Below are 27,333 nucleotides of genomic sequence, written 5' to 3'. Positions count from 1 at the left end.
GAACCAGCACCATTTGCTGAAAATGCTATCTTTTTTTCCATTGGATGGATTTGGCCTTTGTCAAAAAATCAAGTGACCATAGGTGTGTGGGTTCATTTCTGGGTCTTCAATTCTGTTCCATTGGTCTATCTGTCTGTCTCTGTACCAATACCATGCAGTTTTTATCACTATTGCTCTGTAATACTGCTTGAGTTCAGGGATAGTGATTCCCCCAAGTCCTTTTTATTTTTGAGGATAGTTTTAGCTATCCTGGGTTTTTGTTATTCCAGATGAATTTGCAAATTGTTCTGTCTAACTCTTTGAAGAATTGGATTGGTATTTTGATGGGGATTGCATTGAATCTGTAGATCGCTTTTGGTAAAATGGCCATTTTACTATATTAATCCTGCCAATCCATGAGCATGGGAGATCTTTTCCACCTTCTGAGGTCTTCTTCAATTTCTTTCTTCAGTGTCTTGAAGTTCTTATTGTACAGATCTTTTACTTGCTTGGTTAAAGTCACACCGAGGTACTTTTTTATTATTTGGGTCTATTATGAAGGGTGTCGCTTCCTAATTTCTTTCTCGGCTTGTTTTCTTTTGTAGAGGAAGGCTACTGATTTATTTGAGTTAATTTTATACCCAGCCACTTTGCTGAAGTTGTTTATCAGCTTTAGTAGTTCTTCTGGTGGAACTTTTGGGATCACTTAAATATACTATCATATCATCTGCAAATAGTGATATTTTGACTTCTTCTTTTCCAATCTGTATCCCCTTGACCTCCTTTTGTTGTCTGATTGCTCTGGCTAGAACTTCAAGAACTATATTGAATAAGTAGGGAGAGAGTGGGCAGCCTTGTCTAGTCCCTGATTTTAGTGGGATTGCTTCAAGTTTCTCTCCATTTAGTTTAATGTTAGCAACTGGTTTGCTGTATATGGCTTTTACTATGTTTAGGTATGGGCCTTGAATTCCTATTCTTTCCAGGACTTTATCATGAAGGGTGTTGAATTTTGTCAAATGCTTTTCAGCATCTAATGAAATGATCATGTGGTTTTGTTCTTCAGTTTGTTTATATAATGGATCACGTTGATGGTTTTCCGTATAGTAAACCATCCCTGCATGCCTGGGATGAAGCCTACTTGATCATGGTGGATGATTGTTTTGATGTGCTCTTGGATTCGGTTTGCCAGAATTTTGTTGAGTATTTTTGCGTCAATGTTCATAAGGGAAATTGGTCTGAAGTTCTCTTTCTTTGTTGGGTCTTTGTGTGGTTTAGGTATAAGAGTAATTGTGGCTTCATAGAAGGAATTCGGTAGTGCTCCATCTGTTTCAATTTTGTGGAATAGTTTGGATAATATTGGTATGAGGTCTTCTATGAAGGTCTGATAGAATTCTGCACTAAACCCGTCTGGACCTGGGCTTTTTTTGGTTGGGAGACATTTAATGACTGCTTCTATTTCCTTAGGAATTATGGGGTTGTTTAACTGGTTTATCTGTTCCTGATTTAACTTCGGTACCTGGTATCTGTCTAGGAAATTGTCCATTTCCTGTAGATTTTCAAGTTTTGTTGAATATAGGCTTTTATAGTAAGATCTGATGTTTTTTGAATTTCCTCTGAATCTGTAGTTATGTCTCCCTTTTCATTTCTGATTTTGTTAATTTGGACACACTCTCTGTGTCCTCTCGTTAGTCTGGCTAGGGGTTTATCTATCTTGTTGATTTTCTCAAAGAACCAACTTTTGGTTCTGTTGATTCTTTCTATGGTCCTTTTTGTTTCTACTTGGTTGATTTCAGCTTTGAGTTTGATTATTTCCTGCCTTCTACTCCTCCTGGGTGTATTTGCTTCTTTTTGTTCTAGAGCTTTTAGGTGTGCTGTCAAGCTGCTGACATATGCTCTTTCCTGTTTCTTTCTGCAGGCACTCAGCGCTATGAGTTTTCCTCTTAGCACAGCTTTCATTGTGTCCCATAAGTTTGGGTATGTTGTACCTTCATTTTCATTAAATTCTAAAAAGTTTTTAATTTCTTTCTTTATTTCTTCCTTGACCAGGTTATCATTGAGTAGAGCATTGTTCAATTTCCACGTATATGTGAGCATTCTTCACTTATTGTTATTGAAGACCAGCTTTAGTCCATTGGTGTGGTCCGATAGCACGATGGATTATTTCTATCTTTCTGTATCTGTTGAGGCCTGTTTTTTGACCAATTATATGGTCAATTTTGGAGAAAGTACCATGAGGAGCTGAGAAGAAGGTATATCCTTTTGCTTTAGGATAGAATATTCTATAAATATCCGTTAAGTCCATTTGGCTCATGACTTCTCTTAGTCTGTCTACGTCTCTGTTTAATTTCTGTTTCCATGATCTGTCCATTGATGAGAGAGGGGGTGTTGAAATCTCCTACTATTATTGTGTGAGGTGCAAATGTGTGTTTTGAGCTTTAGTAAGGTTTCTTTTACGTATGTAGGTGCCCTTGTATTTGGGGGCATAGATATTTAGGATTGAGAGTTCATCTTGGTGGATTTTTCCTTTGATGAATATAAAGTGTCCTTCCTTATCTTTTTTTTGATGACTTTAGTTGAAAATTGATTTTATTTGATATTAGAATGGCTACTCCAGCTTGCTTCTTCCTGACCATTTGCTTGGAAAGTTGTTTCCCAGCCTTTTACTCTGAGGTAGTGTCTGTCTTTGTCTCTGAGGTGTGTTTCCTGTAGGCAGCAGAATGCAGGGTCCTCCTTATGCATATCCAGTTTGTTAATCTATGTCTTTTATTGGGGAGTTGAGGCCATTGATGTTGAGAGATATTAAGAATAGTGATTATTGCTTCCTGTTATATTCATATTTGGATGAGGTTATGTTTGTGTGCTTTTCTTCTCTTTGTTTTGTTGCCAAGACGATTAGTTTCTTGCCTCTTCTAGGGTATAGCTTGCCTCCTTATGTTGGGCTTTTACCATTTATTATCCTTTGTAGTGCTGGATTTGTAGAAAGATATTGTGTAAATTTGGTTTTGTCATGGAATATCTTGGTTTCTCCATCTATGTTAATTGGAGAGTTTTGCAGGATACAGTAGCCTGGGCTGGCATTTGTGTTCTCTTTTAGGGTCTGTATGACATCAGTCCAGGATCTTCTGGCCTTCGTAGTTTCTGGCGAAAAGTCTGGTGTGATTCTGATAGGTCTGCCTTTATATATTACTTGACCTTTTTCCCTTACTGCTTTTAATATTCTTTCTTTATTTTGTGCGTTTGGTGTTTTGACTATTATGTGACAGGAGGTGTTTCTTTTCTGTTCCAATCTATTTGGAGTTCTGTAGTCTTCTTGTTTGCCTATGGGTATCTCTTTTTTTAGGTTAGGGAAGTTTTCTTCTATGATTTTGTTGAAGATATTTACTGGTCCTTTGAGCTGGGAGTCTTCACTCTCTTCTATACCTATTATCCTTAGGTTTGATCTTCTCATTGAGTCCTGGATTTCCTGTATGTTTTGGACCAGTAGCTTTTTCCGCTTTACATTATCTTTGACAGTTGAGTCAATGATTTCTATGGAATCTTCTGCTCCTGAGATTCTCTCTTCCATCTCTTGTATTCTGTTGGTGAAGCTTGTATCTACAGCTCCTTGTCTCTTCTTTTGGTTTTCTATATCCAGGGTTATTTCCATGTGTTCTTTCTTGATTGCTTCTATTTCCATTTTTAATTCCTTCAACTGTTTGATTGTGTTTTCCTGGAATTCTTTTAGGGATTTTTGCGATTCCTCTCTGTAGGCTTCTACTTGTTTATTAATGTTTTCCTGTGTTTCTCTAAGGGAGTTCTTCACGTCTTTCTTGAAGTCCTCCAGCATCATGATCAAATATGATTTTGAAACTAGATCTTGCTTTTCTGGTGTGTTTGGATATTCCATGTTTGTTTTGGTGGGAGAATTGGGCTCCGATGATGTCATGTAGCCTTGGTTTCTGTTGCTTGGGTTCCTGCGCTTGCCTCTCGCCATCAGATTATCTCTAGTGTTACTTTGTTCTGCTATTTCTGACAGTGGCTAGACTGTCCTATAAGCCTGAGTGTCAGGAGTGCTGTAGACCTGTTTTACTGTTTTCTTTCAGCCAGTTATGGGGACAGAGTGTTCTGCTTTCGTGTGTGTAGTTTTTCCCCTCTACAGGTCTTCAGCTGTTCCTGTGGGCCTGTGTCTTGAGTTCACCAGGCAGGTCACTTGCAGCAGAAAAGTTGGTCTTACCTGTGGTCCCGAGGCTCAAGTTCACTCTCGGGGTGCTGCCCACGGGCTCTCTGCGGTGGCAGCAACCAGGAAGATCTGCGCCACCCCTTCCGGGAGCCTCCGTGCACCAGGGTTCCAGATGTATTTTGGTGTTTTCCTCTGGAATCAGTAATGTGTGCAGAGAGCAGTCTCTTCTGGTTTTCGCAGGCGTGTCTGCCTCTCTGAAGGTTTAGCTCTCCCTCCCACGGGATTTGGGTGCAGAGAACTGTTTATCCGGTCTGTTTCCTTCAGGTTCCAGCGGTGTCTCAGGCAGGGGTCCTGCCGCTCCTGGGCCCTCTCCCACGGGAGCCCCGAGGCCTTATACAGTTTCCTCTTGGGCCAGGGATGTGGGCAGGGGTGGGCAGTGTTGGTGGTCTCTTCCGCTCTGCAGCCTCAGGAGTGCCCACCTGACCAGGCGGTGGGGTCTCTCTCCCTCGGGTTCTGGGAGCAGAGAGCTGGTCCTGGGTTTTAATGAACCTGAATGCTCTGTTGCACACACTGCTGATGGCTCAACTCTCCTTTTGTGGGGACAACATCATCCCTCACTTCTTCTGTGATGCAACTCCCATCCTGAAACTCTCCTGCTCAGACATACATCTCAATGACCTGATGATTCTTACAGAGGGAACTACGATTGTAGTCACCCCATGTTTCTGCATTTTGATCTCCTACATCCACATCATCTGTGCTGTCCCAACAGTCTCATCCCCTAGAGGAGAATGGAAAGCCTTCTTCACCTGTGTCTCACACCTGGCTGTGTTCTGCCTCTTCTATGGCATCATCAAATCCCTTTATTTCAACCCCTCATCCTCTCACTTTGCTGGGAAGGACATGGCAGCTGTCATAATGTACACAATTGTATCCCCCATGCTGAACCCTTTCATCTACAGCCTGAAGAACAAGGACATGAAAGGGGCTTTAAGGAAAGTGTTTACCTTGAATCTACATCTACCAATAAGGCTAAGAAAATCATATACATAATTAATGATTTTATTAATCTATGGTGTGAAACTTAGAATTTTTGTTAGGAAAGCATCTGATATACCTCTTGGGAGAATAAAATCCATGTTATAGTCAAGAGGTGAGACATGATTAGACACTCGATATACAGCTCAGTTGTAGAGCACTTCCTGAGTCCATATGAAGTTCAGGTTTGACTCCCTAGTCATGCCAAAATAAATATAAAAATTAATTCTCTTTTAAAGATTAAAAATTTGTGTGTGTACCACATCTGTGTGTACCACGTTTGTGTGTGTGTGTGTGTGTGTGTGTGTGTGTGTTCTACCTGTATATGTGTGTCCAAGGAGAATGAAAGAGGACTCTCTAGAATTGAGTTTCAGATCTATGTCAATCACACAATGTGGGTCCTAGAAACCAAATCTGGGTCCTCTGGCAGAACAGCACGTGACTGCTGTGCTATCTCAGAAAATGTTTTAAGGAAATTATTTTATTTCAACCATGAATGCCATCCCAACAGAAGGCACCACAAACACAGCTACTCTTACTTCTGATTACAAAAGGGGAGAATAGGTATGGTTGGGGACCAGTGGGGTGTTTCAGTTGGAAGCTGCTAAAGGACATTATGATAAGCTCTGAGGGTTTTGGGGTGATGTTGGAAAGGAATTGGCGTTTGACTGTTGCTTCAGATGGGATGCTGCCATCAGGATGCTGGTGATTGGCTCTTTTAATATATCCAGCTGGAAGAAAGGAACAGATAAACTTGAGCTCTGACTGGTCACTCCTATCATCATGCTGGAGCATGCAGTATGGGTCATTTTATGGTTAGGACAATACTTTTGTTTATGTACTCTGAGGTCATTCCATAACAGCTTTCTGTGTCTTGTGATGTCACAATTCTAGAGATTTTTCTTGCTATGGCTGTTCTATGAAACTCTCCATGTTCATAGGGAAAACTCCCAACACTTGCCCACCCAGCTCCTGCATGCCTGAGCAAGGCTTTGTTTCTTATAACATAGTCCTTGAAATGAGCCCATCTGAAAAGAAGCCCCAAGCTGGCAAGGTGAGTACATCTGTTCAGATCATTTCTTCCTCGGTAAGGCTCAATATAGATTGTGTCTTTAAAAGAACTGCTCTAGGGGCTGGAGAGATGGCTCAGCGTTTTAGAGCATTGATTGTTCTCCCAGTGGACCCACGTTGAATTTCCAGCAGCAACATGGCAGCTTATAAGTGTCTATAACTCAAGTCCTGTGGATCCTACTCTGTCACAAAAACAAACATGGAGGATAAACACCAGTACACATGAAATAAAAATAAATATTTTTTAAAGAACTGGTCTGTTTCACCTAGATTTTCGAATTCATGAGAAGATTTCTTCATAGTATTCCTTTATCATTCTTTAACTTTTTGAGATTCTTATTATGTGTATGGCTGTGGGACCCTCTTGGGCTCCCTCAGCATTTGGCCCCTGCTGAGCCTTGCTGACGCATGTGGAAACTTTTGTTTTTAAGAAAAGAACATCTTGGCCTTTGCTGTTTGGCCGATGGGCAGTAACACCATTGGGTCAGTTCCTGTTTTCATCCTGAGAATGTAAACTTGTTTTTCCATTGTGCTTCCATGGGTTTTTCCACCCTGTGGACTTGGTGTATATATTCTGTGAACCTCAGTAAAGCTTTGGCATTCTCGTACCATGAATGACCCAAGGCTGTGACTTCTTTTAAATCCCTCAGGCTTATGCCCAGTTCTCAGTACCGTGGCAATGTGGAGACCATGAAGTGGAGGTCCCACTGAGATTGGGAAAGAGAGGAGTCCCTGATGGGATCGTTGGAGGAAGCCAGCCAGCGAAGTGGACGAAACGTAATGGGTGAGTGGTGCAGTGACAAACCAAAGGTAATTTTACTTCACAATAAGTAAAAGGGTTGCACCATGGCAACCTTGAGTTCCACATTACAGCTAACAGATCAGACAGTAATTCTGCTCAAATAGCAGGGAACAGGGATAAAGGTTAAAAACAGCTAAGGACTTTATTAAAACTTTAGAAAAGACTAGTCCTTGGTTTGTTCATTCAGGAGGACTTAGTATTCCTGATTGGGATCATGTTAAGACAGATTTGCAAAAAAAAACGCTGCAGAGAGATGGCCCTGAGATCATTCATGTTGCCACATTCTCTTTGTGAAGATTGGTTAAGGGTGCTCTCTTGAGTACTAATGCTAAAATAAAGGAACAGGGGGTTGGAGATTTAGCTCAGTGGTAGAGCACTTGCCTAGCAAGCACAAGGCCCTGGGTTCGGTCCCCAGCTCCAAAAAAAAAATAAAAAAATAAAATAAAATAAAATAAAATAAAATAAATAAAGGAACAAATGTTAGAGAAAGATCATTTGGAGCAGCACGGGATGATGCCTCTGGTAAGTCTTTACAAATTTCTGATTCAGATCAGGATTCAAGCTAAGAGGAGGATGAAGAGGCATTAGAAAAAGAAATAGAGGAACATAAGAGGAAGATTAATAAGTGCAAGGTTGCTAAAAAAAAAAACTCAGAATCTCGCCCTCCTAGTGAAAATCCTTTCTTTAAAGAAGGAACTACTGCTCCTCCTGCTTATGAACCCTCTGCTTTCTTGGAGTGGTGTTATGGAGACAAGGCTCCAAGGACAGTGGTAATTTTTCCTGAGCCTCCTCCTAGACAGGGAGCAGCATATCCTGTTGTTGAGGTCTTGGACCCCCAACAACGCAGGTCAATTTATTAGACAACATATTCCTCTGAGTTTTAAGGAGTTGCTCTGTTTATGGTCTCATTTGCTCCCTTTACTTACAATTATGTAGGGCAATGCTGTCTGGGGGAGATTATCTCATATGGAGAGGAGAATGTTGGGAGCAGTACACCCAGACAGCTCAGAGAGATGCTCTGTGTTATGGGGGAGAAACATCTTGCATGATATGGGAGCAGTAGTTGCCACCAAAACAGTGCAGAGAATGCTGCATGAACAGGGATTTGCCCCTGGTAAGGGTTTGGGGAAGTGTGACAGGGGACCCTCAACCTGTGTCTAATGGGGAACTGGTTATTCGACCCCATGCAGATGGAATGGGAGTGGGAGGCTTGTCATGAGGGCCACTACTAAGTTGCTTCCTGTTATGATCCTATGTGGGTGGAGTGGTGGCCACTTGTCTCTGGGGGATTGGAGGCAGCACATGGGCTTATGTGGAAGCTGTTGCAGGCAGGACACATTGTTCCCTCCACTTAATCCTGGAATGTTTCTTTGTGGTGCTCTTACATGCCTAGATGCTGCTCCTCTGATGTTAAGACAGGGTAATTTCACTGCCTGTTACAATATGTCTATCACCTTTGAAGGTTTCCTTAAATTTGAAAATAGTAGGTTTAGTAAAAATTTTAATATGTCTTAATTCCTCCATTTTTCCTTGTGGTTTGTAATGGTACTAATAATGCTGGAGATAGACTTTACTATTCTTCACAGGAATGCCATCTATGTGAAACTGCTTGGGACCAGAGGACTCTGCCCTGGTTGTGAGGATCCCAGGCATAGTTCCATTGCCTGTCCATCATTCAGGAGAAAATCAGCTGATCCTGAGATTTTGGCATCATTGCTGCTATTTTAACAGCCATTGCTGCTGCAGCCACTGCAGCTGCAGTATCTGAGATTGCCCTCTCCCAGTCTGTTGTTAAGGCAAGCACAGTGGATAAACCTAAAAGAGAAGTTGCTGACAATTGGGAATTCTAAATTTAAATTAACAGACAGCACATTTTTTTCCAGATGACAGGACCTTTATTTGCAGAATAGGAGGTGTTTGAAGGTAGACATTTTCAAATTTCCCCTTGAGTCACTAAGCTCATTAGCTCTGCATACATCATGGAGATTGTTCTAGAATTTCGTAAGTCAACAGTGTGTTACTAATACGCACTGGTTTCAACCCATTCCAAACTGAACACCTTAGGCCAGGTACAGTTATCGCCTGTGCAGTACAGATACACTTTTTGTTATATTTATTACTGTAACCAATGGTTCAAGAACCATTTCAGCAATTTCCATCATTAGTTGAATGAAAGACTGGAACATTGCTACAGATGCTAAAACCTTCTTCGATTCCATTCTTTTTGTTCGTTTGTGTACTTGCTTGCTTGTTATTTGTTTTTGATAATAAAGATGTTGGATCAAAAGAGTTTTGCACATGCTAGGAAAGCATGCCACTACTGGGTGACATCCTGTCCCATTTTGTGCTTTTTTTTGAATGGTTAGTTTTCCACCAAAATGCTCAGACTGAATTTCCATTTACTTTGTAACCAAGGCATGCCCTGAATTTGTTATCTTACAGTCTCATTTTTGCTAGAAGCTTAGATGATAGGTCTGTATCATCAGGATCTCTAATATCATTTCTGACATTTCATAATCAGCATATGCTTCACTACTAAAAATTGTAGGAGTGTAATGCAATGCTCTTCTTAAACTTCTGCAACCAATCCGGCAACCATTCAGAGTGTCTGATTTTTACCTTGTCATTAAAGATCTTTTCTGTTCTATGAATGCCATTCCATCAAGAGGTCTGCAATCCCGCAATAATGGTAGATCCAGTCTTTCAATGTATGGCTGAGACCTTCATTTTTAGATATATGTAATGATTTTTCTGTCTTTTCATTAACTTCTGTCTGTCAGTTTAAGCACAGAACTCTAGCAGTGTATCTGTGTATTTCTTCAGGTCAGAAATGGCTGAACAGACAGCACTTTTATCTCATATGGCCTCCTGTTCTCCTATTTTCACATGTTTGTGTGATTCCAGGTAGAGTTCAAAACCTTACACTAGCCTTCGGTGTTATGGCCCTTGATGCTGCAGTAGTTGGCTTTACTTATTTGTCACATGCATAGGCAACATTCCCAGTCCCAGGCAACAACTAAACAAGTGTTGCTCTCCTTGGCAGGAGACAATCCCCCTGCCCAAATCTGGTTCAGCCTTTACAAGAAGTAGCTACCCTATGATGGACAACCCTTTGAGATCAGCTCCCTCGTAAGACAGGGGCACTGAGACTGGCAGAGACTCCCAATGATGCGAAATGGTATTGGTTTTCCCAGAGTGGCCTAAGACAGGCGCTACTTTAAAATCGAAAAGGGGGACTTGTGGGACCCTCCTGGACTATCGCAGCATTTGCCCCCTGCTTAGCCTTACTGACACATGTGTAAACTTTTGTTTACATCTTGGCTTTTGTTATTTGGGCGATGGGCTGTAAGACCATTGGGTCAGTTCCTGTTTTCATCCTGAGAACATAAACTTGTTTTTCCATTGTGCTTCCAGGGCTTTTTACACCCTGTGGACTTGGTGTATATATTCTGTGAACCTCAGTAAAGAATCGGCATTCTTGTAGCATGAATAACCCGAGTCTGTGTCTTCTGTTCAATCCCCCAGGCGTACACCCAGTTCTTGATACCATGGTGGTGCGGGTGCTATCATGTGCCTGTATGTTTAGCTGTGTAGTCTATATGTGCAATTCCTTGGAAGACCAGAGAACTTCTGGAATTGGAGTTATACAGATTAGCTGCTACATGAATGCTAGGAACCAAGCAAGGTCCTCTGGAATGACAGTCTCTTAGCCACTAAGTCATCTCTCCAGCTCTTGTTATCATTCTTTAATGTGAATGGGATTAGTAGTAATGCTTACTCAGGGATTTCTGATAGATGTGTCTCAGGTTCATGTGTTACAAATCTGGTTGCTATTGGGAAGTGGTAGGACATCTCAGGGTAAGGCTAAGTGCAAAGATGTCAGGTCATAAGCAGATCCTTAAGGAGATTTTGGACTCCCAAATTCTCTCCTGGGCTCTTTTTTGCTTTAAGGATGGCATGAGGTGAACAGACATCTCCAACACACATGTCCATCTTGAAATGTGGAGCTTCATAAATCCAAAACAACAAGACCAAGCAAATGTAGACTGAGATGTCAGACACAGAGTCTCTTTGAATTTTCTCAAGCATTTTGTTGCAGGAATGGATAGCTAAATCCCTTACTTACAGATCTCTTTTCTCATACATGTCATACCAAGGTATTTTCTGTTATCTGTGACTATTATGAAGGATGTCATGTCCCATGTTTCTTTCTCAGCGTGTTTATCCTTTGAGTACAGAAAGGTTACTGGTTTGAATTAATTTTCTATCTAGCCAATTTGCTGAAATTGTTTATCATGTTTAGAAGTTCTCTCGTATGATTTTGGAGTCACTTTGGTATACTATTATATCACCTGCAAATACTGATATTTTGACTTATGCCTTTCCAATTTGTATCTGTTTGGTTTCTTATGGTTGTCTAATTGCTCTGGTTAGGACTTAGAGTACTATATTGAGAAGGTAGGGAGAAAGTGGGCAGCCTTTTCTAGTTCCTGATTTTAGTAGGATTGCTTCAAGTTTTTCTCCATGTATTTAGATGTTGGCTACTTGTTTTCTGTATATTGCCTTTAACTACATTTATGTAAGGGCCTTGAGTTCCTGATCTTTCCAAGACTTTTATCCTTACAGGGTGTTGAATTTTAACAAATGTTTTTCAGCATTTAATGAGATAATCATGTGTTTTTTTTCTTTGAGTTTGTTTATATAGTGGATTACTATTGCTGTATAATTTTTTTAAAAGATTTCTTTTTTATCTCACATTATTGCTGGCAATGTAGGGCCACACGGCATCTGTGGGATATTTTCATCTCAGTCAACAAAGCGTCTCACCTGCTAAGTTCCATCTCATATCACACTGCCAATGGCTACTCTATAAGCCTGGCAGCAATCTCCTTACCCATCTAGTTCCCAAGGCAGGTTGCCAGGCATACACATCCCAATTCTGTGGCAGGCCCATTGTGTCCTGCCACCTCACACTCTCTTGAATTCAATTAAATCACCACATGAAAGAACACACCACACAATAACCTCTGATCCAATTGATAAAGATAAAATAGCTCATCTGGACAACACAAAATCCTGCACACATCCTTCTCTAATAAATAGTCATAACAACCTGTAAATGTGCAGAGAGAAATTTTAACATCAGCCTCCATGTTCTCTTGTCTGCTTCCTCCTCTCACTCTGGTCTCCTCCCTTTCTAAAACTGTTCTTCCACCCATTCATTCTTCCCGTCCTATGACAGGCGTCATTCTATCTTGTACTTGCCATCACCTGCATACTGACATCAATGTACAGATTGTGGTAGTGAATTTCTGTATATTGAACCATCCCTGCCACCCTGGATTGAAGCCTACTTGATCATGGTGAAGGATCATTGTGATGTGTTCTTGGATTCAATGCTCAAGAATTTTATTGAGTGTTTTTGCATTGATATTCATGAGGGAAAATGGTCTGAAGTTCTCCTTCTTTGTACAGTCTTTGGGAAGTTTTATTTTTAAAATGCAGTTCAATACAGTTCAGCTCAACTCGGTCGTAGCTGTTGGATTGACCTTGAGAGTCTGATACAATGAAGTTTATTTGTACATGTTTCAGAAAGGAAATTTGAAAACAAGTTTCCTGGGTGTAACTAACTCAATCCCATGTGCACAACAAAGTTTCAGATGTGACTGCATGGATACTCATAAACTGCAAGTGACATCTTCCATAAAGTTAGGAGCTGTAGATTAACTGAGGAAGCAGGTTCAAGATAAGGGTCTGGGTGACAACTCTGGCTGGGCTACACAGGGAGCCAAGGCTACTAACACATTCTCTCTCATCTTTCTGGGATGAAAACAAAATATATGTCCCTCCTTTTGAAGAGACAACTCTGTATGCTTAGCTTTTATGGCCCCCTGAGGCTTACTTGTGAGCACAAGGACCTCCTACAAACTTACATAGATAAAATTTTTTAATAAAATTAAAAATACATTAAGACTGATAGTATAATTACAAAGAATATTTTCTGAGGATATTGCTTCTATGTGTTCTGACTCTGTGGAAAATTCTGCCAAGCAGCACTCCAACACACCCAGGTGTGTGTGTGTGTGTGTGTGTGTGTGTGTGTGTGTGTGTGTGTGTGTGTGTAGCCCAGGCTGATCTTGGCCTCTAGATCATCCTTTCTTGGTCTCCCTGATAGAATTACACAAATACAAACAGGAACTAGACAACTTTACTCAGCCTTAAACTTATTCTCAAGCAGGTCATGAGGTTATCATTTGCTTCATCCTCAGTTCTGATATTCCTCTTCTTTAAGTTTTAGTAATCCATGAATAAAAGTGTACAGATATATTGTGAGAGTACATGTGTAAGGGTAATGTCCATTCATTTATGCTTGTGTGCTCCTATGTGTGTACACAGGTGGGGTCCATGTGTGTGTGCACGCATGTAGAACTCAGAGATTGGTGCCATGTATCTCTTTCCAAATTCTTTACAGAAGCAGGCTCTATCACTGGACCCAGAGCTTGCTGACTAAGCTAGGTTACCTAGCCCCTTTAAGACAGAATCTCTTCTCTGACTCTTGCACTTAGATTACAGGCTGGCTGCTGCACTTGTTAGGTATATTGTGGGCATTGGGATCTAAACTGCGGACTTTAACCCTACACAGCAAGCGCTTGACCCTCTGAACTACCTTCCAAGTTTGCTAATGGGTTGTTTGTTTGTTTGTTTGTTTGTTTGTTTCTTAAGACAGGTTGGTTGTGTAGTCCAGTCCTGCCTTTGAATTCACAGGGACCCACTTGCTCCTGTTTTCCAAATGCTAGAAATAAAGGCATGGACCACCATGGTCAGGAAAAGTACTGATTTTAAACTAAGAACTTTATTGTAGTTAATTTCAAACACAAATTCAGAGCAGACGGCACAGATGTTTAAGCACATGGATGCAGGAATAATCTAACAGCTCATATCATTTCATTTATGCCATTAAACTTTCTTTTCTTATTTTATTTTTTATTTGCTTGTTTGTTCCTGTGGGTAGGAGTCAAACCTGGTCCCTTTGCAAGAGCAACAAATGCTCTAAACCACTGAGCCATCTCTCCAGCTTCTAATATCTCTTTTCTTTGTGCTGTCTTGTTTTTATGAGACTGGGTCTGGCATGGTAGATAAAGCTAGCCTGGAACATGACAGCAATCTTGTTGCCTCAGACTTAAGTGTGTCTGGATGGAGGTGCAATCCAGCACATGGTATCATTTTTGTCAACTTGTCATTAGAAGTGCCCAAAATCTTGAACTTAGTAACAAGTAGGACTTACCCTTGATTCCTTCCACTACTCTTGTGTGTTTGCAGTTTTTGATGTCATCTCTCAGAATTTTGCTTATTCGTCTGTAAATCAAGTGGAAGCAGGTTGTAAGCTTTCGGAAGTACATAGACAGGACAAGTCACATTGAGAATATCCCCATGCTAGGTTTTGAAGTCTTGTCATGAATCATCTCTGAGAAAGGGATGGGGAGTATAAAGAAAGCTGTTGGAGCTGCGCTCAAGGGTCTATACAGTTTCAGAACTGTACACATCACTGTGGACTGCAAGACACAATTCCCAAGGATGTGGGTTGTCTGAGGACGGGTATCCTTCAGCCATGGAGGACTACACACACCTCCAATCTAACTTTTCTCTCACTGAACCTTACACTGTATATTTTACAGGATTGAACCAGACCCTGTAATGCCAGTTACTCCCAGGGCTGCCTATAGGCAAATGAGACATAAGACATATGTGGTAAGTAATCAAATGTGAGGAAGAGAGAACTTTCCCTCATACTGTGCCATGACTTCATTTTCTGTGCTGAGGGGAAGAAGAGTGGGAACCAAATCTTCAACCCTAAAGGCTTAGATCAGTCTCAAGGAATTCTCTCTGGGACTTCACTCCACACAGATTGCTTCATCCTCAAGTTCTGACTGTGAGTTTAGATGATATGTTGCACACTTGTTGGTCAAGGGGGACCAAGAGCAGACTTACACAACTCCTTTACACTGGTATTTAATGAGTTACTTGGGGACTCTATCCCCAGTGGGACTTCTTGCTGCAGAAAATATCTTATTCTCCTGGACCTCCTTCTGACACGGAGGTCTGGGACAGTGATCATCCACTCTTCACCTTCTGAGAACCTAACCATATTCCCAAGATTTTCCAAGCCTTAGAATAATGAACACTATTACCCAACACCTCTAAGGTAAAATAATTGAACTGGCATGTTAACTATTTTCACGGTATTAGAGATGCCAGTGTTTCTTCTGCAACATGTGCTGTTCACTCTCTCCCATAGAGGAGGAAGCAGCAGGAGTCACAGGACCACCAGTTGGAGCTTGAGATCCATAAAATAACTGGCTACTCCTCTTTTCCTTTGAGCTTCTAAGGAGTGGGAGGAAGACTGGAAATGTTACCAGATACAGGTTAGAATGATGTGCATGAATATTCGTATGTTATATCAAATAAAATTAATGGGACAATCTAGGAAACTAACACAACCTAAATCTCCAATTTGTAAATAGAGTACATGTAATTTAGGAGTGAATCTTAATTCATAAACTCTAATGCAGAATTAATGTGAACCTGGTAATATCATCCAAACCTGAAGATTGCATTCTGACTTCGGCTTCTCCTTTCCGTAGCTGGACTCAGACTCATGAGCAGGACCAATCAGTCCAGTGTCTCCGAGTTCCTCCTACTGGGTCTCTCCAGGCAGCCCCAGAAGCAGCAGCAGCTCCTCTTTCTGCTCTTCCTCACCATGTACCTGGCCACTGTCCTGGGAAACCTGCTCATCATCCTGGCCATCAGCACAGACTCCCGCCTGCACACCCCCATGTACTTCTTCCTCAGCAACCTGTCCTTTGTGGATGTCTGCTTCTCCTCCACCACTGTCCCCAAGGTACTGGTCAACCACATACTAGGGAGTCAGGTCATTACCTTCTCTGGGTGTCTCACACAGTTGTATTTCTTCTGTGTGTTTGCTGATATGGACAATTTCCTTCTGGCTGTGATGGCCTATGATCGATTTGTGGCCATATGCCACCCTTTACACTACACAACAAAGATGACCCATCAGCTCTGTGCCCTTCTTGTTGTGGGATCATGGGTAGTAACCAATCTGCACTGTCTGTTACACATACTGCTCATGGCTCCCCTCTCGTTCTGTGCAGACAACATCATCCCCCACTTCTTCTGTGATGCAACTCCCCTCCTGAAACTCTCCTGCTCAGACACACATCTCAATGAGCTGATGATTCTTACAGAGGGAGCTGCGATCGTGGTCACCCCATTTGTCTGCATCCTGATCTCCTACATCCACATCACCTGTGCAGTTCTGAGAGTTTCATCCCCCAGGGGAAGATGGAAATCCTTCTCCACCTGTGGCTCCCACCTGGCTGTGGTCTGCCTCTTCTATGGCACTATCATTGCTGTATATTTCTCCTCTTCATCCTCTCACTCAGCTGGGAGGGACATGGCAGGTGCCATGATGTACACAGTGGTGACCCCCATGCTAAACCCTTTCATCTACAGCCTGAGGAACAGGGACATAAAAGGAGTTCTAAGGAAAGTGCTTATCCTGAGGTTTCCATCCAAGAAGTAATGTTGAAAGTGTAGAACATAACAGAGAGAAATATTGTGTAGGAATTCTTCATGTTTTGTCAATTATATGAAACTTAGCAATTACCTTTGGTAAGAAAAGTGTCAATTATCTCTACCAGATACAGAACACAGAATACAAATCCTTTAGGTAAAAGAATGAAAAATTCTTCAACAAATTTTGTTATTTGCATTGTAATTTCAATGCCTTGGCAGAATGCACCATGAGCACCTGTGCACAATTTTGGGCATGTGTGAGGAGTCTCAATGGGACAACACTGGAAAGCGAGTAATGGTAAGCTCACAACTGGGTTGGGTGTTGGAATTGACTCCTGCTCCAGATGGGATGTGGATTCTGAGTTGGGATCATTCTGAATGGCTCTCTTCATGATGTTCACTACAAGACTGGGCTCTGAATGGCCAAGCAGCAGCAACATCCACACACCTCCATCATTTTCAGGGCAATGGGCATGCTGCTATTTTGTTAGCATCAGCAGATCCTCTGATCTTGTGTTCAGTTGTGCTTACAACACCTTGTGCTGTCGCTGTATCAGACACCTATATCTGCTTCTGACATGCTTTGCGATGCTCTGTGTCCCTTGGCACAGTGCCAGCATCCAGCTGGGTATATCTGGGCTACCTCTGGTAAACCACAGATGTTTGTTCTTCCTCACCACAGAGACCTCAGCCTAAACCAATCTCACAGGAAGATCAGACTTGGTGTGTTGAGAAGGGAGGGTTTGGAACTCCAGGAAACTGTACTTCTGCAGCTCACTTGGACTTACGATGTCATTTTTGATATCTGGGCATTATACAGCATCTAACATTGAGCAGCATGTATGTCAATTAATAAAACTGATCTGTGCCTTCTACAGTTCTAGTGTGCAGACAGGACAGCCCCTCTGCCCTCTTTCCCTGCCTGTGTCAGTGTTTGCTGGTGTTCTCATGTAGCTACTGCTTTTTTGTTTGCTTTGAGACAGTCTCACTGGACAGGCCTAACTGCCCTTGAAATTTCAATTAGCAAAAACAATTTATGAGCTTTCAATGTTCATTTCATAATATAACTTTTAATGTTAGTGACTCTAACTTGGTTGTGCTGATCTTGTGTATTTTTATTTCTAAGATTTTTCTTTTTCAATTGTAATGAAAATATTCATTCCTTTTACTTTTAACATTTCTTTTCATTTTTCTTTGTTTCTTTCTATTTCACTGTCTGTTTGTCTCCCTGTCCCCCCCACCCTCCTTATCTCCTTCCTTTCCTCCATTCATTACTTCCTTTCTTTCTTCCTTTCTTTCTTTCACACCCACCAATTTCGTGCTGTCATATACTCTTATGTGTATATCTGATGTGTATATACCTTCCACTGGACTGTGGATGAGTTAAAGAGATTACACTCTTCATGAAAACTGTCTCTTCCTTTCCTAGTGGCTAACATTTATCAAGAGCTCTACAGCTAGGAACAAGCAGTGAGACTTCGTACTCACTTCCTCTGCTTCTTGTGTGTAGCTTCTGCTTATACATGTCTCATGTATTTTGTCAGTCCACTGTGAGCCCATGTGTGTGCAGCTTGTCCTGTAAGACATCTACCACCTCTAGTTCTAACATTCTTTATGGTTAAAGTAGGTAAGACTTCTGAGATGTATGGATTATTTTTCTCAAAGTAATTTGAGACAACTTCAGACATTTTTTTTCTAAAAGCAGTTTCCCCACTCCTTACTGTCTCTTCCCTGTAGAATCCTGTTCTGTAAGTGTCTGGTAGCACCACCTGCCTTCAGCCACCCTCCATTGTCCTTGGCTCTTCCTTCCTCTGTGAGCCTCAACTTGCACTGTTCCTCCCTCTGTCTTCTGGTTTTCTCAGTCTTTGCTCTTCCAGTGCAAGTCTGCTGAGGGCCACTGACGAGCTGTATACTTTATCAGGATCTCCCTGATTAACTAATCTCCACCTGATCACTGCTTTTCTCACATTTGGTTTTTCCTGAGTCTCTGTTTGAGGTGGCATTTTTGTCAAACTTTCCTTTAGTTCTGTTTTACACTTGGTTGCTTTTTATTTCTTTACTGTGAATGTTTCCTGGGCAGGGAGTAAGTCTGCCTGGGTAGTCTACATAGTGAGTTCCAAGAATGTGTGTGTGTGTGTGTGTGTGTGTGAGAGAGAGAGAGAGAGAGAGAGAGACAGAGACAGAGACAGAGACAGAGACAGAGAGAGACAGAGAGAGATCATTATATCAATACATATCAATATTTATCAATATTAATATTGATGGTGCAAATAGGGAAAAATATTTGAAGCCACAGAAAACCAATTCTACTATTCGTTTAAGTTAATGATTTATCTTCTCATAAACATGTGTGACATACAATATTAAAGAAGGAAAATGGTTAATTGAAAGGGAAATGCCTTCTACAATCCCAGTATCCACCATGTCAGTCACTTGTATTCTTTATCCCTTTCTGTCATACCTATGTTAATGGGCTCAGATAATTTTACTACATCTAAGCCTTCAACAGTTAGTTTATAAAACAGGCTTTCAAAAATTAGTGCAAGTCTTTGTACCCTTATTTTTATTGATTTTATGTATGTCCACCCCTTAGTAATTCTATGTCTCTTTTAAAACTTAAAAGTATACCATGCATTTTGAAATTTATTTTGAAAATGACTAATAAGGCTAACACGGTATCACAGGCCTACAGTACCAGCACTGGGGGGCTGAGGGAGTAGGATCACAAGATTGTAACCAGACTAGGTTATATTATGGGTTATGGGCCATGGGCTGTGCTGTGAATTTCTGTTTTTATGAACAAAATAAAAGAAAAAGAAATAAATTTGAAACACAAAATATATTCTCATCCTTTTCGTTTCTTTTTATTTATATATTTTGGAAAATGTTTATTTACATTTCAAATATTATTCCTTTTCCCAGTTTCCTATCCATAAGACTCCTAGCCCATCCACCACCCCCTTCTTCTAGGAAGGTGTTCCCCCTTCCCAAACACACCCCCTACCTGCTTCCCCACACTAACCTTCCCCTACACTGCAGGGTTCAGCCTTGGCATGACCAAGTGCTTCTCTTCCCATTCGTGCCCAACACAGCCATCCTCTCCTGCATATGCTGCTGGAGCCAGGCATCTATCCACGTGTATGCTTTGAGTAGTGGTTTAGTCCCTAGGAGCTCTGATTGGTTGGTATTGTTCTTATGGGGTTACAACCTCCTTCAGGTCCTTCAATGCTTTCCCTAACTCTGCCAGTTGGGACCCCATTCTCAGTTCAATGTTTTGCTGCTGGCATTTGTCTCTGTATTTGTCATACTCTGGCTGAGCCTCTCAGGAGACAGCTTTATCAGGCTCCTGACAGCATGCAATTCTTGGCTTCATTAATATTATCTAGTTTTGGTGATTGTGTGTGTGTGTGTATATATATATATATATATATATATATATATATATATATATGCATATCCATCTCTGAATGGTCATTCCTTCAGTCTCTGCTCCAAACTTTGTCTCCATATCACCTCCTATGAATAGTCTTGTTCCCCAGTTTAAGAAAGACTGAAGCATCCACACTTTGGTCCTCCTTCTTCTTGAACTTCATGTGGTCTCTGGATTGTACCTTGGGTAATTCGAACTTCTGGGCTAATATCCACTTATCAGTGAGTGCATACCATGTATGGTTTTTGATGATTGGGTTACCTCACTCAGGATGACATTTTCCAGTTCCATGCATTTGACTTTAATTTCATAAAGTCATTGTTTTTGATAGCTGAGCAGCACTCCATTGTGTAGATGTACCACATTTAGGTATCCATTCCTCTGTTTAAGGGTATCTAGGTTCTTTCCAGCTTCTGGCTATTATAAGGCTGCTATAAACATAGTAGAGCATGTGCCTATGTTGTATGTTGGAGCATCATCTGGGTATATGCCCAGGGGTGGTATACCTGGGTCATCAGGTAGTAAAACATCTAATTTTCTGAGGAACCTTCAGACTGATTTCTGGAGTAGTTGTAGCAGCTCACAATCCCACCAACAATAGAGGAGTGTTCCTCTTTCTCCACATCCTCAAAAGCATCTGTTGTCACCTGAGTTTTTGATCTTAGGCATTCTGACTGGTGTGAGGTGGAATCTCGGGGTGGTTTTGTTTTGCATTTCCCTGATGACTGAGGACGTTGAACCTTTTTAGGTGCTTCTCAGCCATTCAATATTCCTCAGCTGAGAATTCTTCATTTAACACTGTACCTCTTTTTAATACGGTTATTTGTCTTTGGAGTCTAACTTCTTGAATTCTGTGTATATATTGAATATTAACTCTTGGGTGTAGGAGTGGTAAGGGTCTTTTCACAATTTGTTAGTTGTTTTCACAATTTGTTTGTCCTAATTACAGTATCCTTTGCCTTACAGAACTTTGCAGTTTTATGAGTTCCCATTTGTCAAATCTTCATCTTAGCACATATATAATTGGTGTTTTGTTCAGGAAATTTTCAGCAGTGCCCCTGTGTTCGAGTCTCTTACCTACTTTTCTTCTATTACTTCGAGTGTATCTGATTTTATGTGGAGGTCCTTGATCCACCTGGAATTAACCTTTGTACAAGGCAATAAGAATGGATCGATTTTCATTCATCTACATGCTGACCTCTAGTTGAACCAGCATGATTTGTTGAAAATTCTATCTTTTTTCCACTGGATGGTTTTAGCTCCTTTGTCAGAGATCAAGTAACCATAGGTGTGTGGGTTAATTTCTGGGTCTTCTATTCCGTTTATTTACCTGCCTGACTCTGTAGCAATACCATACAGTTTTTATCACTATTGCTCTATACTACTGCTTGAGGTCAGGGATGGGGAATCCCCAAGAAGTTCTTTTATTGTTGAGGATACTTTTCACTATCCTGGATTTTTTGTTATTCCAAATGAATTTTCAAATTGCTATTTCTAACTATAAAGAGTTGTGTTGGAATTTTGTTGGGGATTGCATTGAATCTGTAGATTGCTTTTGGCAAAGTGGCCATTTTTACTATATTAATCCTGCCAATGCATGAGCATAGGAGGTCTCTTCAACTTCTCAGATTCTCTTCAATTTCTTTATTCAAAGACTTGAAGTTCCTGTCATACAGATCTTTTGCTTGCTTGGTTAAAGTCACACTGAGGTATTTTATGTTATGCATGACTATTTTGAAGGGGGTCATTTCACCAATTTCTTTCTCAGCCTGTTTATCCTTTGAGTACATGAGGGCTATTGATTTCTTTGAGTTAATTTTATACCCAGCCACTTTGCTGAAGTTGTTTATCAGTCTTTCTACTTCTCCAGAGGATCTTTTGTGTCACTTAAGTATATACCATCCTATCATCTGCAAAGGGTGATATTTTGACTTCTTTCTTTACAGGTTGTAGCCCTTTGACCTCCTTTTGTTGTCTGTTTGCTCTGGCTAGGACTTCCAGTACTATACTGAATAAGTAGGGAGAGAGTGGGCAACCTTGTCTAGTCCCTGAATTTAGGAAATTGCTTTAACTTTCTCTCCATTTAATTTGACATTGGTTACTGGCTTGCTATATGTTGCCTTTACTATGTTTCGTTATGGACCTTAAATTCCTGATCTTTCCAAGAGTTTTAAAATGAAGAGGTGTTGAATTTTGTCAAATGCTTTCTTAGCATCTAATGAGATGATCATGTGTTTTTTTTCTTTGAGTTTGTTTATATAGTGGATTATGTTGATGGATTTACATACAGTGAATCATCCCTGCATCTCTGGGATGAAGGCTACTTGATGATGATGGACAATCATATTAATATGTTCTTTAATTCAGTTTGCAAGAATTTTATTGAGTATCTTTGTGTTGGTATTCATAAGGGAAATTGGTCTGAAGTTCTCTTTCTTTCTTTGTTGGGTCTTTGTGTGGTTTTGGTATAAGAGTAACTGTAGCTTCATAGAAGGAATTTGGTAGTGCTCTGTTTCTATTTTGTGGAATACTTTGGACAGTATTGGTATTAGGTCTTCTATGAAGGGCTGATAGAATTCTTCACTAAATCCAACTGGTCCGGGGCTCTTTTGGTTGGGAGAGTTTTAATAACTGCTTTCTGTTAGGGGATATAGGGTTGTTTAGATCTTTTATCTATTCCTGATTTTGCTTTGGTACCTGGTATTTGTCTAGAAAATTGTTCATTTCTTCCAGATTTTCCAGTTTTCTTGAATATAGGCTTTTGTAGTAGGATCTAATGATTTTTTAATTTCCTCAGATTCTTTGGTTGTTTCCCTTTTCATTTCTGATTTTGTTAATTTGGATACACTCTCTGTGTCCTCTGCCTAGTCTAGATAAGAGTTTATCTATCTTGTTGATTTTCTCAAACAACCAAATTCTGGTCTGTTGATTCTTTGTATAGTCCTTTTCGTTTCTAGTTGGTTGATTTCAGCCCTGAGTTTCATTATTTCCTGCCTTCTACTCCTCTTGGGTGTATTTGCTTCTCTTTGTCCTAGAGCTTTTAGGTGTGCTGTCAAGCTGCTGACATATGCTCTCTCCTGTTTCTTTCTGCAGGCACTCAGAGCTATGAGTTTTCCTCTTAGGATGACTTTCATTATGTCCCAAAAGTTTGGGTATGTTTTACCTTCATTTTCTTTAAATTCTAAGACGTCTTTAATTTCTTTATTTCTTCCTTTATCAAGTTATCATTGAGTAGAGTGTTGTTCAACTTCCATGTATATGTGTGCTTTCTGTCATTGTTGTTGTTATTGAAGACCACCCTTAGCTTGTGGTGATCTGGCAGGATGCATGGGATTATTTCTATTTTCCTGTATATGTTATGGATTGTTTTGTTACCAATTATATGATCAATTTTGGAGAAGGTACAATGAGGTGCTGAGAAGAAGGTATATCCTTTTTTAGGATGAAATGTTCTATAAATATCTGTTGAGACCATCTGATTCAAAACTTCTGTTAGTTTCTCTGTCTCTGTTTAATTTCTGTTTCCATGATCTGTCCATTGGTGAGAGTGGAATGTTGAAATCTTCTACTATTATTTTGTGAGTTGCAATGGGTGATTTGAGCTTTAGTAATGTTTCTTTTATGAATGTAGGTGCCCTTGCATTTGGAGCATAGATATTTATGATTGAGAGTTCATTTTGATGGATTTTTCCTTTGATGAATATGAAGTGTCCGTCCTTATCTTTTTAATGACTTTTTGTTGAAAATTTATTTTATTCGAAATTATAATGGCTATTCCAACTTGTTTCTTTGGACCATTTGCTTGGAAAGTTGTTTTCCAGCCTTTTACTCTGAGGTAGTGTCTGTCTTTGTCTCTGAGGTATGTTTCCTGTATGCAGCAAAATGCTGGGTCCTCTTTACGTATCCAGTCTGTTAGTCTATGTCTTTTTATTGGAGTATTGAGTCCATTGATGTTAAGAGATATTAAGAAATAGTCATTGTTGTTTCCTGTTATTTTTATTGTTAGAGGTGGAATTATATTGGTGTATCTCTCTTCTTTTGGCATTGTTGCAAGGAGGTTACTTTCTTGCTTTTTCTAAGGTATAGTTTCTCTTCTTGTGTTGGAGTTTTTCATCTATTATCCTTTCTAGGGCTGGATTTGTAGAAAAATATCTTGTAAATTTGGTTTTGTCATGGAATATCTTGGTTTCTCCATCTATGTTAATTGAGAGTTTTGCTGGATATAGTAGCCTGGGCTGGCAATTGTATTCTCTTAGGGTCTGTATGACATCTGCCCATGATCTTCTGGCTTTCATAGTCTCTGGTGAGAAGTCTGATCTAATTCTTATAGGTCTGCTTTTATATGATACTTGACATTTTTCCCTTACTGCTTTTAATATTCTTTCTTTATTTTGTGCATTTGGTGTTTTGACTATTATGTGACAGGAGAAATTTCTTTTCTGGTGCAATATATTTGGAGTTTTGAATGCTTCTTGTATGTTTATAGGTATCTCTTTCTTTAGGTTGGGGAAGTTTTCTTCTATAATTTTGTTGAAGATATTTACTGGTCCTTTGAGCTGGGAGTCTTCACTCTCTTCTATACCTATTATTCTTAGGTTTGATCTTCTCATTGTGTCCTGGATTTCCTGAATGTTTTGGGCTAAGAGCTTTTTGCATTTTACATTATCTTTGATAGTTCTGTCCATATTTTCTATGGTTTCTTCTGCCCCTGAGATTCTCCTTTCTATCTCTTGTATTCTGTTGGTGATGCTTGAATCTATGAACCCTGGTCTCTTCCTTAGATTTTCTATATCCAGGGTTGTCTCCATTTGTGCTTTTTTATTGTTTCTACTTCCATTCTTTATCCTGGACAGTTTCATTCAATTCCTTCACCACTTTGGTTGTATTTTCCTGTAATTCTTTAAGGGATTTTTGTGTTTCCTCTTTAAATGCTTCTATTTGTTTACTCATGTTTTCCTGTATTTCTTTAAGGGAGTTATTTGTGTCCTTCTTAAAGTCCTCCATCATCATCATAAAATGTGACTTTATATCTAAATTTATATCTAAATATTGCTTTTTCAAGTGTGTTAGTATAGCCAGTATTTGCTTGGGTGGGAGAGCTGGACTCTGATGATGCCAATAGACTTGGTTTCTGTTGCTTAGGTTCCTGTGCTTGCCTCTTGCCATCAGTTTGCCTCTGGTGTTAGCATGTCTTGCTGTCTCTGACAGTGGATTGACCCTCCTATAGACCTGTGTATCAGCATTTCTGTAGACTTGTTTTCTTTTAGCTGGTTCTGGGAACAGAGAGCTCTGCTCTCAAGTGTGTAGGTGCTCCTCTTGACTGGCTTTCAGCTCTAGGCACAGGCAAAAACCTGAACAGTCCTGCCCCTGACTGCTCCTAGGTCCCTGTGCCCAGGGGACACAGATGGCATTAGGTGATTTCCTCTCGGATCGGAATGTGTGCAGAGAGTAGTCTCCTCTGAGTTTTCAGGAGTGTGTGCACTGCTGAGTGTCCAGCTCTCTCCCCCATGAGATTTAAGTACTGAGAGCTATGTGACTGGTTCAGTTCAATTCTGGGCACAGGTTGAACCCACGAGGTTCCTGCTCCTGACTGCTCCTGTATTCCTGTATCCAGAAGCTCTATGCAGTTTTCTCTCAGGCCAGGGAGGTGGAGAGGTGGGCAGAAGTGAAGGACTGTCTTGGAGTCTAAGGATTGTCCTAACTTCTGGGTGTTCAGCTCTCTCCTTCACAGAATTTGGGTCTGTATCCCATTTTTAAATAGGATTATTTGATTCTCCAAACTCTAACTTCTTGACTTCTTTGTATATTAGGTATTAGCCCTCTCTCAAATGTAAGATTGGTAAAGATATTTTCCCAACTTCGTGGATGCCTTTTTGTTCTAGTGACCATGTCCTTTGCCTTACAGAAGTTTTGAAATATTATGAGGACCCATTGGTTGACTCTTGGTCTTAAAGCATAGCCATTGGTAAGGAAAATTTCCTCTATGCCTATGTGTTCATGGTTATTCTTGACTTTCTCTTCTATTAGTTTCAGTGTATCTGGTTTTATGTGGAGGTCTTTGATCCACTTGGATGCGAGTGTTATAAAAGGAGATAAAAAAGGAATGATTTGTATTTTTCTACATGCTGAACTCCAGTTGAACCAGCACCATTCGTTGAAAATGCTACCTTTTTTCCAATGGCTGGTTTTAGCTCTTTTGTGAAAAATCACATGACCATGCATGTTTGGGTTCATTTCTCAGTCTTCAGTTCTGTCACTAATCTTATCTAACTGCCTGTCTCTGTACCAATACCATATAGTTTTTATCACTACTACTCTGTAAAACATCTTGAGGTCAGGGATTGCAATTCCCTGAGAAGTTCTTTTATTGTTGAGAATAGTTTTCACTATCCTGTGTTTTTTGTATTCCAAATGAATTTGCAAATTGGTCTTTCTAACTCTATGAAGAATTAAGTTAAAATTTTGATGAAGATTGCACTGAATCCATAGATTGCTTTTGGCAAGATCACCATTTTTACTGTATGAATCATGCTAATCCATGAGCATGGGAAATCTTTCTAAGATTATCTTTGATTTCTTTCTTCAGAGACTTGAAGTTCTTGTCATACAAATCTTTCCCTTGCTTTGTTAGAGTCACACAAGGCATTTTATATTATTTCTGGCTATTGAGAAGGGTGTCCTTTCTCAAGTTTCTTTGTCGGCCTGCTTATCCTTTGAGTATAGGAAGGCTACTGGTTTGTTTGAGTTAAGTTTACATCCAGCCACTTTACTGAAATTGTTTATCAGGTTTATGAGTTGTCTGGTGGAATTTTGGGGTCACTTAAGTATACTGTCCTATCATGTGCAATTAGTGATATCTTGACTTCTGCCTTTCTAAGTTGTACCTTTGACCTCTTTTTGTTGTCTGATTGCTCTGTCTAGGACTTTGAGTATTATATTGAACAGGTGGGGAGAGAGTGGGCAGCCTTGTTTAGTCCCTAATTTTAGTGGGGTTGCTTCAACTTTCTCTCCACTTAGTTTGATGTTCACTACTAGGTTGTTGTTTATTACCTTTACTATGTTTATGTATGGGCCTTGAATCCCTGATCTTTCCAAGACTATTATCGGGAAGAGGTGTTGAAGTTCATCAAATTGTTTCTCATTACCTAATGAGATGATCACGAGTTTTTTTGAGTTTGTTTATATAGTGGATTGTGTTGATGGATTTCTATATATTGAACCATCTCTGCATCCCTGGGATGAAGCCTACTTGATGGTGGT

General features: G+C 40.2%; 2 protein-coding genes across 2 annotated transcripts; both read left to right on the top strand.

Annotated features, from left to right (window-relative positions):
- Positions 1-4,675: 4,675 nt before the first annotated feature.
- On the top strand, positions 4,676-5,191 carry LOC116908479 (olfactory receptor 1361-like; the record flags this gene model as incomplete). The annotated part of the gene is made up of 1 exon (XM_032911632.1): positions 4,676-5,191. A coding segment is annotated over one exon (516 nt), but the record flags the coding sequence as incomplete, so codon positions are not given.
- A 1,668-nt stretch (positions 5,192-6,859) lies between these two features.
- Positions 6,860-16,689, top strand: LOC116909213 (olfactory receptor 1361-like). The gene is made up of 5 exons (XM_032912715.1): positions 6,860-7,057; positions 14,726-14,798; positions 15,346-15,472; positions 15,692-15,948; positions 16,220-16,689. Exons 3-5 carry the CDS (start codon positions 15,457-15,459, stop codon positions 16,262-16,264), a joined length of 318 nt encoding a protein of 105 aa, XP_032768606.1. The 5' UTR covers positions 6,860-7,057; positions 14,726-14,798; positions 15,346-15,456; the 3' UTR covers positions 16,265-16,689.
- Positions 16,690-27,333: the final 10,644 nt, after the last annotated feature.

This window comes from Rattus rattus, chromosome 9, assembly GCF_011064425.1.
Source record: "Rattus rattus isolate New Zealand chromosome 9, Rrattus_CSIRO_v1, whole genome shotgun sequence".
Classification (NCBI taxonomy): Eukaryota; Metazoa; Chordata; class Mammalia; order Rodentia; family Muridae; genus Rattus; species Rattus rattus.
This window is presented reverse-complemented; position numbering and strand designations above follow the sequence as displayed.

Excerpts from the sequence above, each read along its gene's own strand:
- LOC116909213 (XM_032912715.1), top strand. Across the intron at positions 15,949-16,219 it reads CCTCCACCACTGTCCCCAAG|ACAACATCATCCCCCACTTC; the intron begins GTACTGGTCAAC and ends CGTTCTGTGCAG.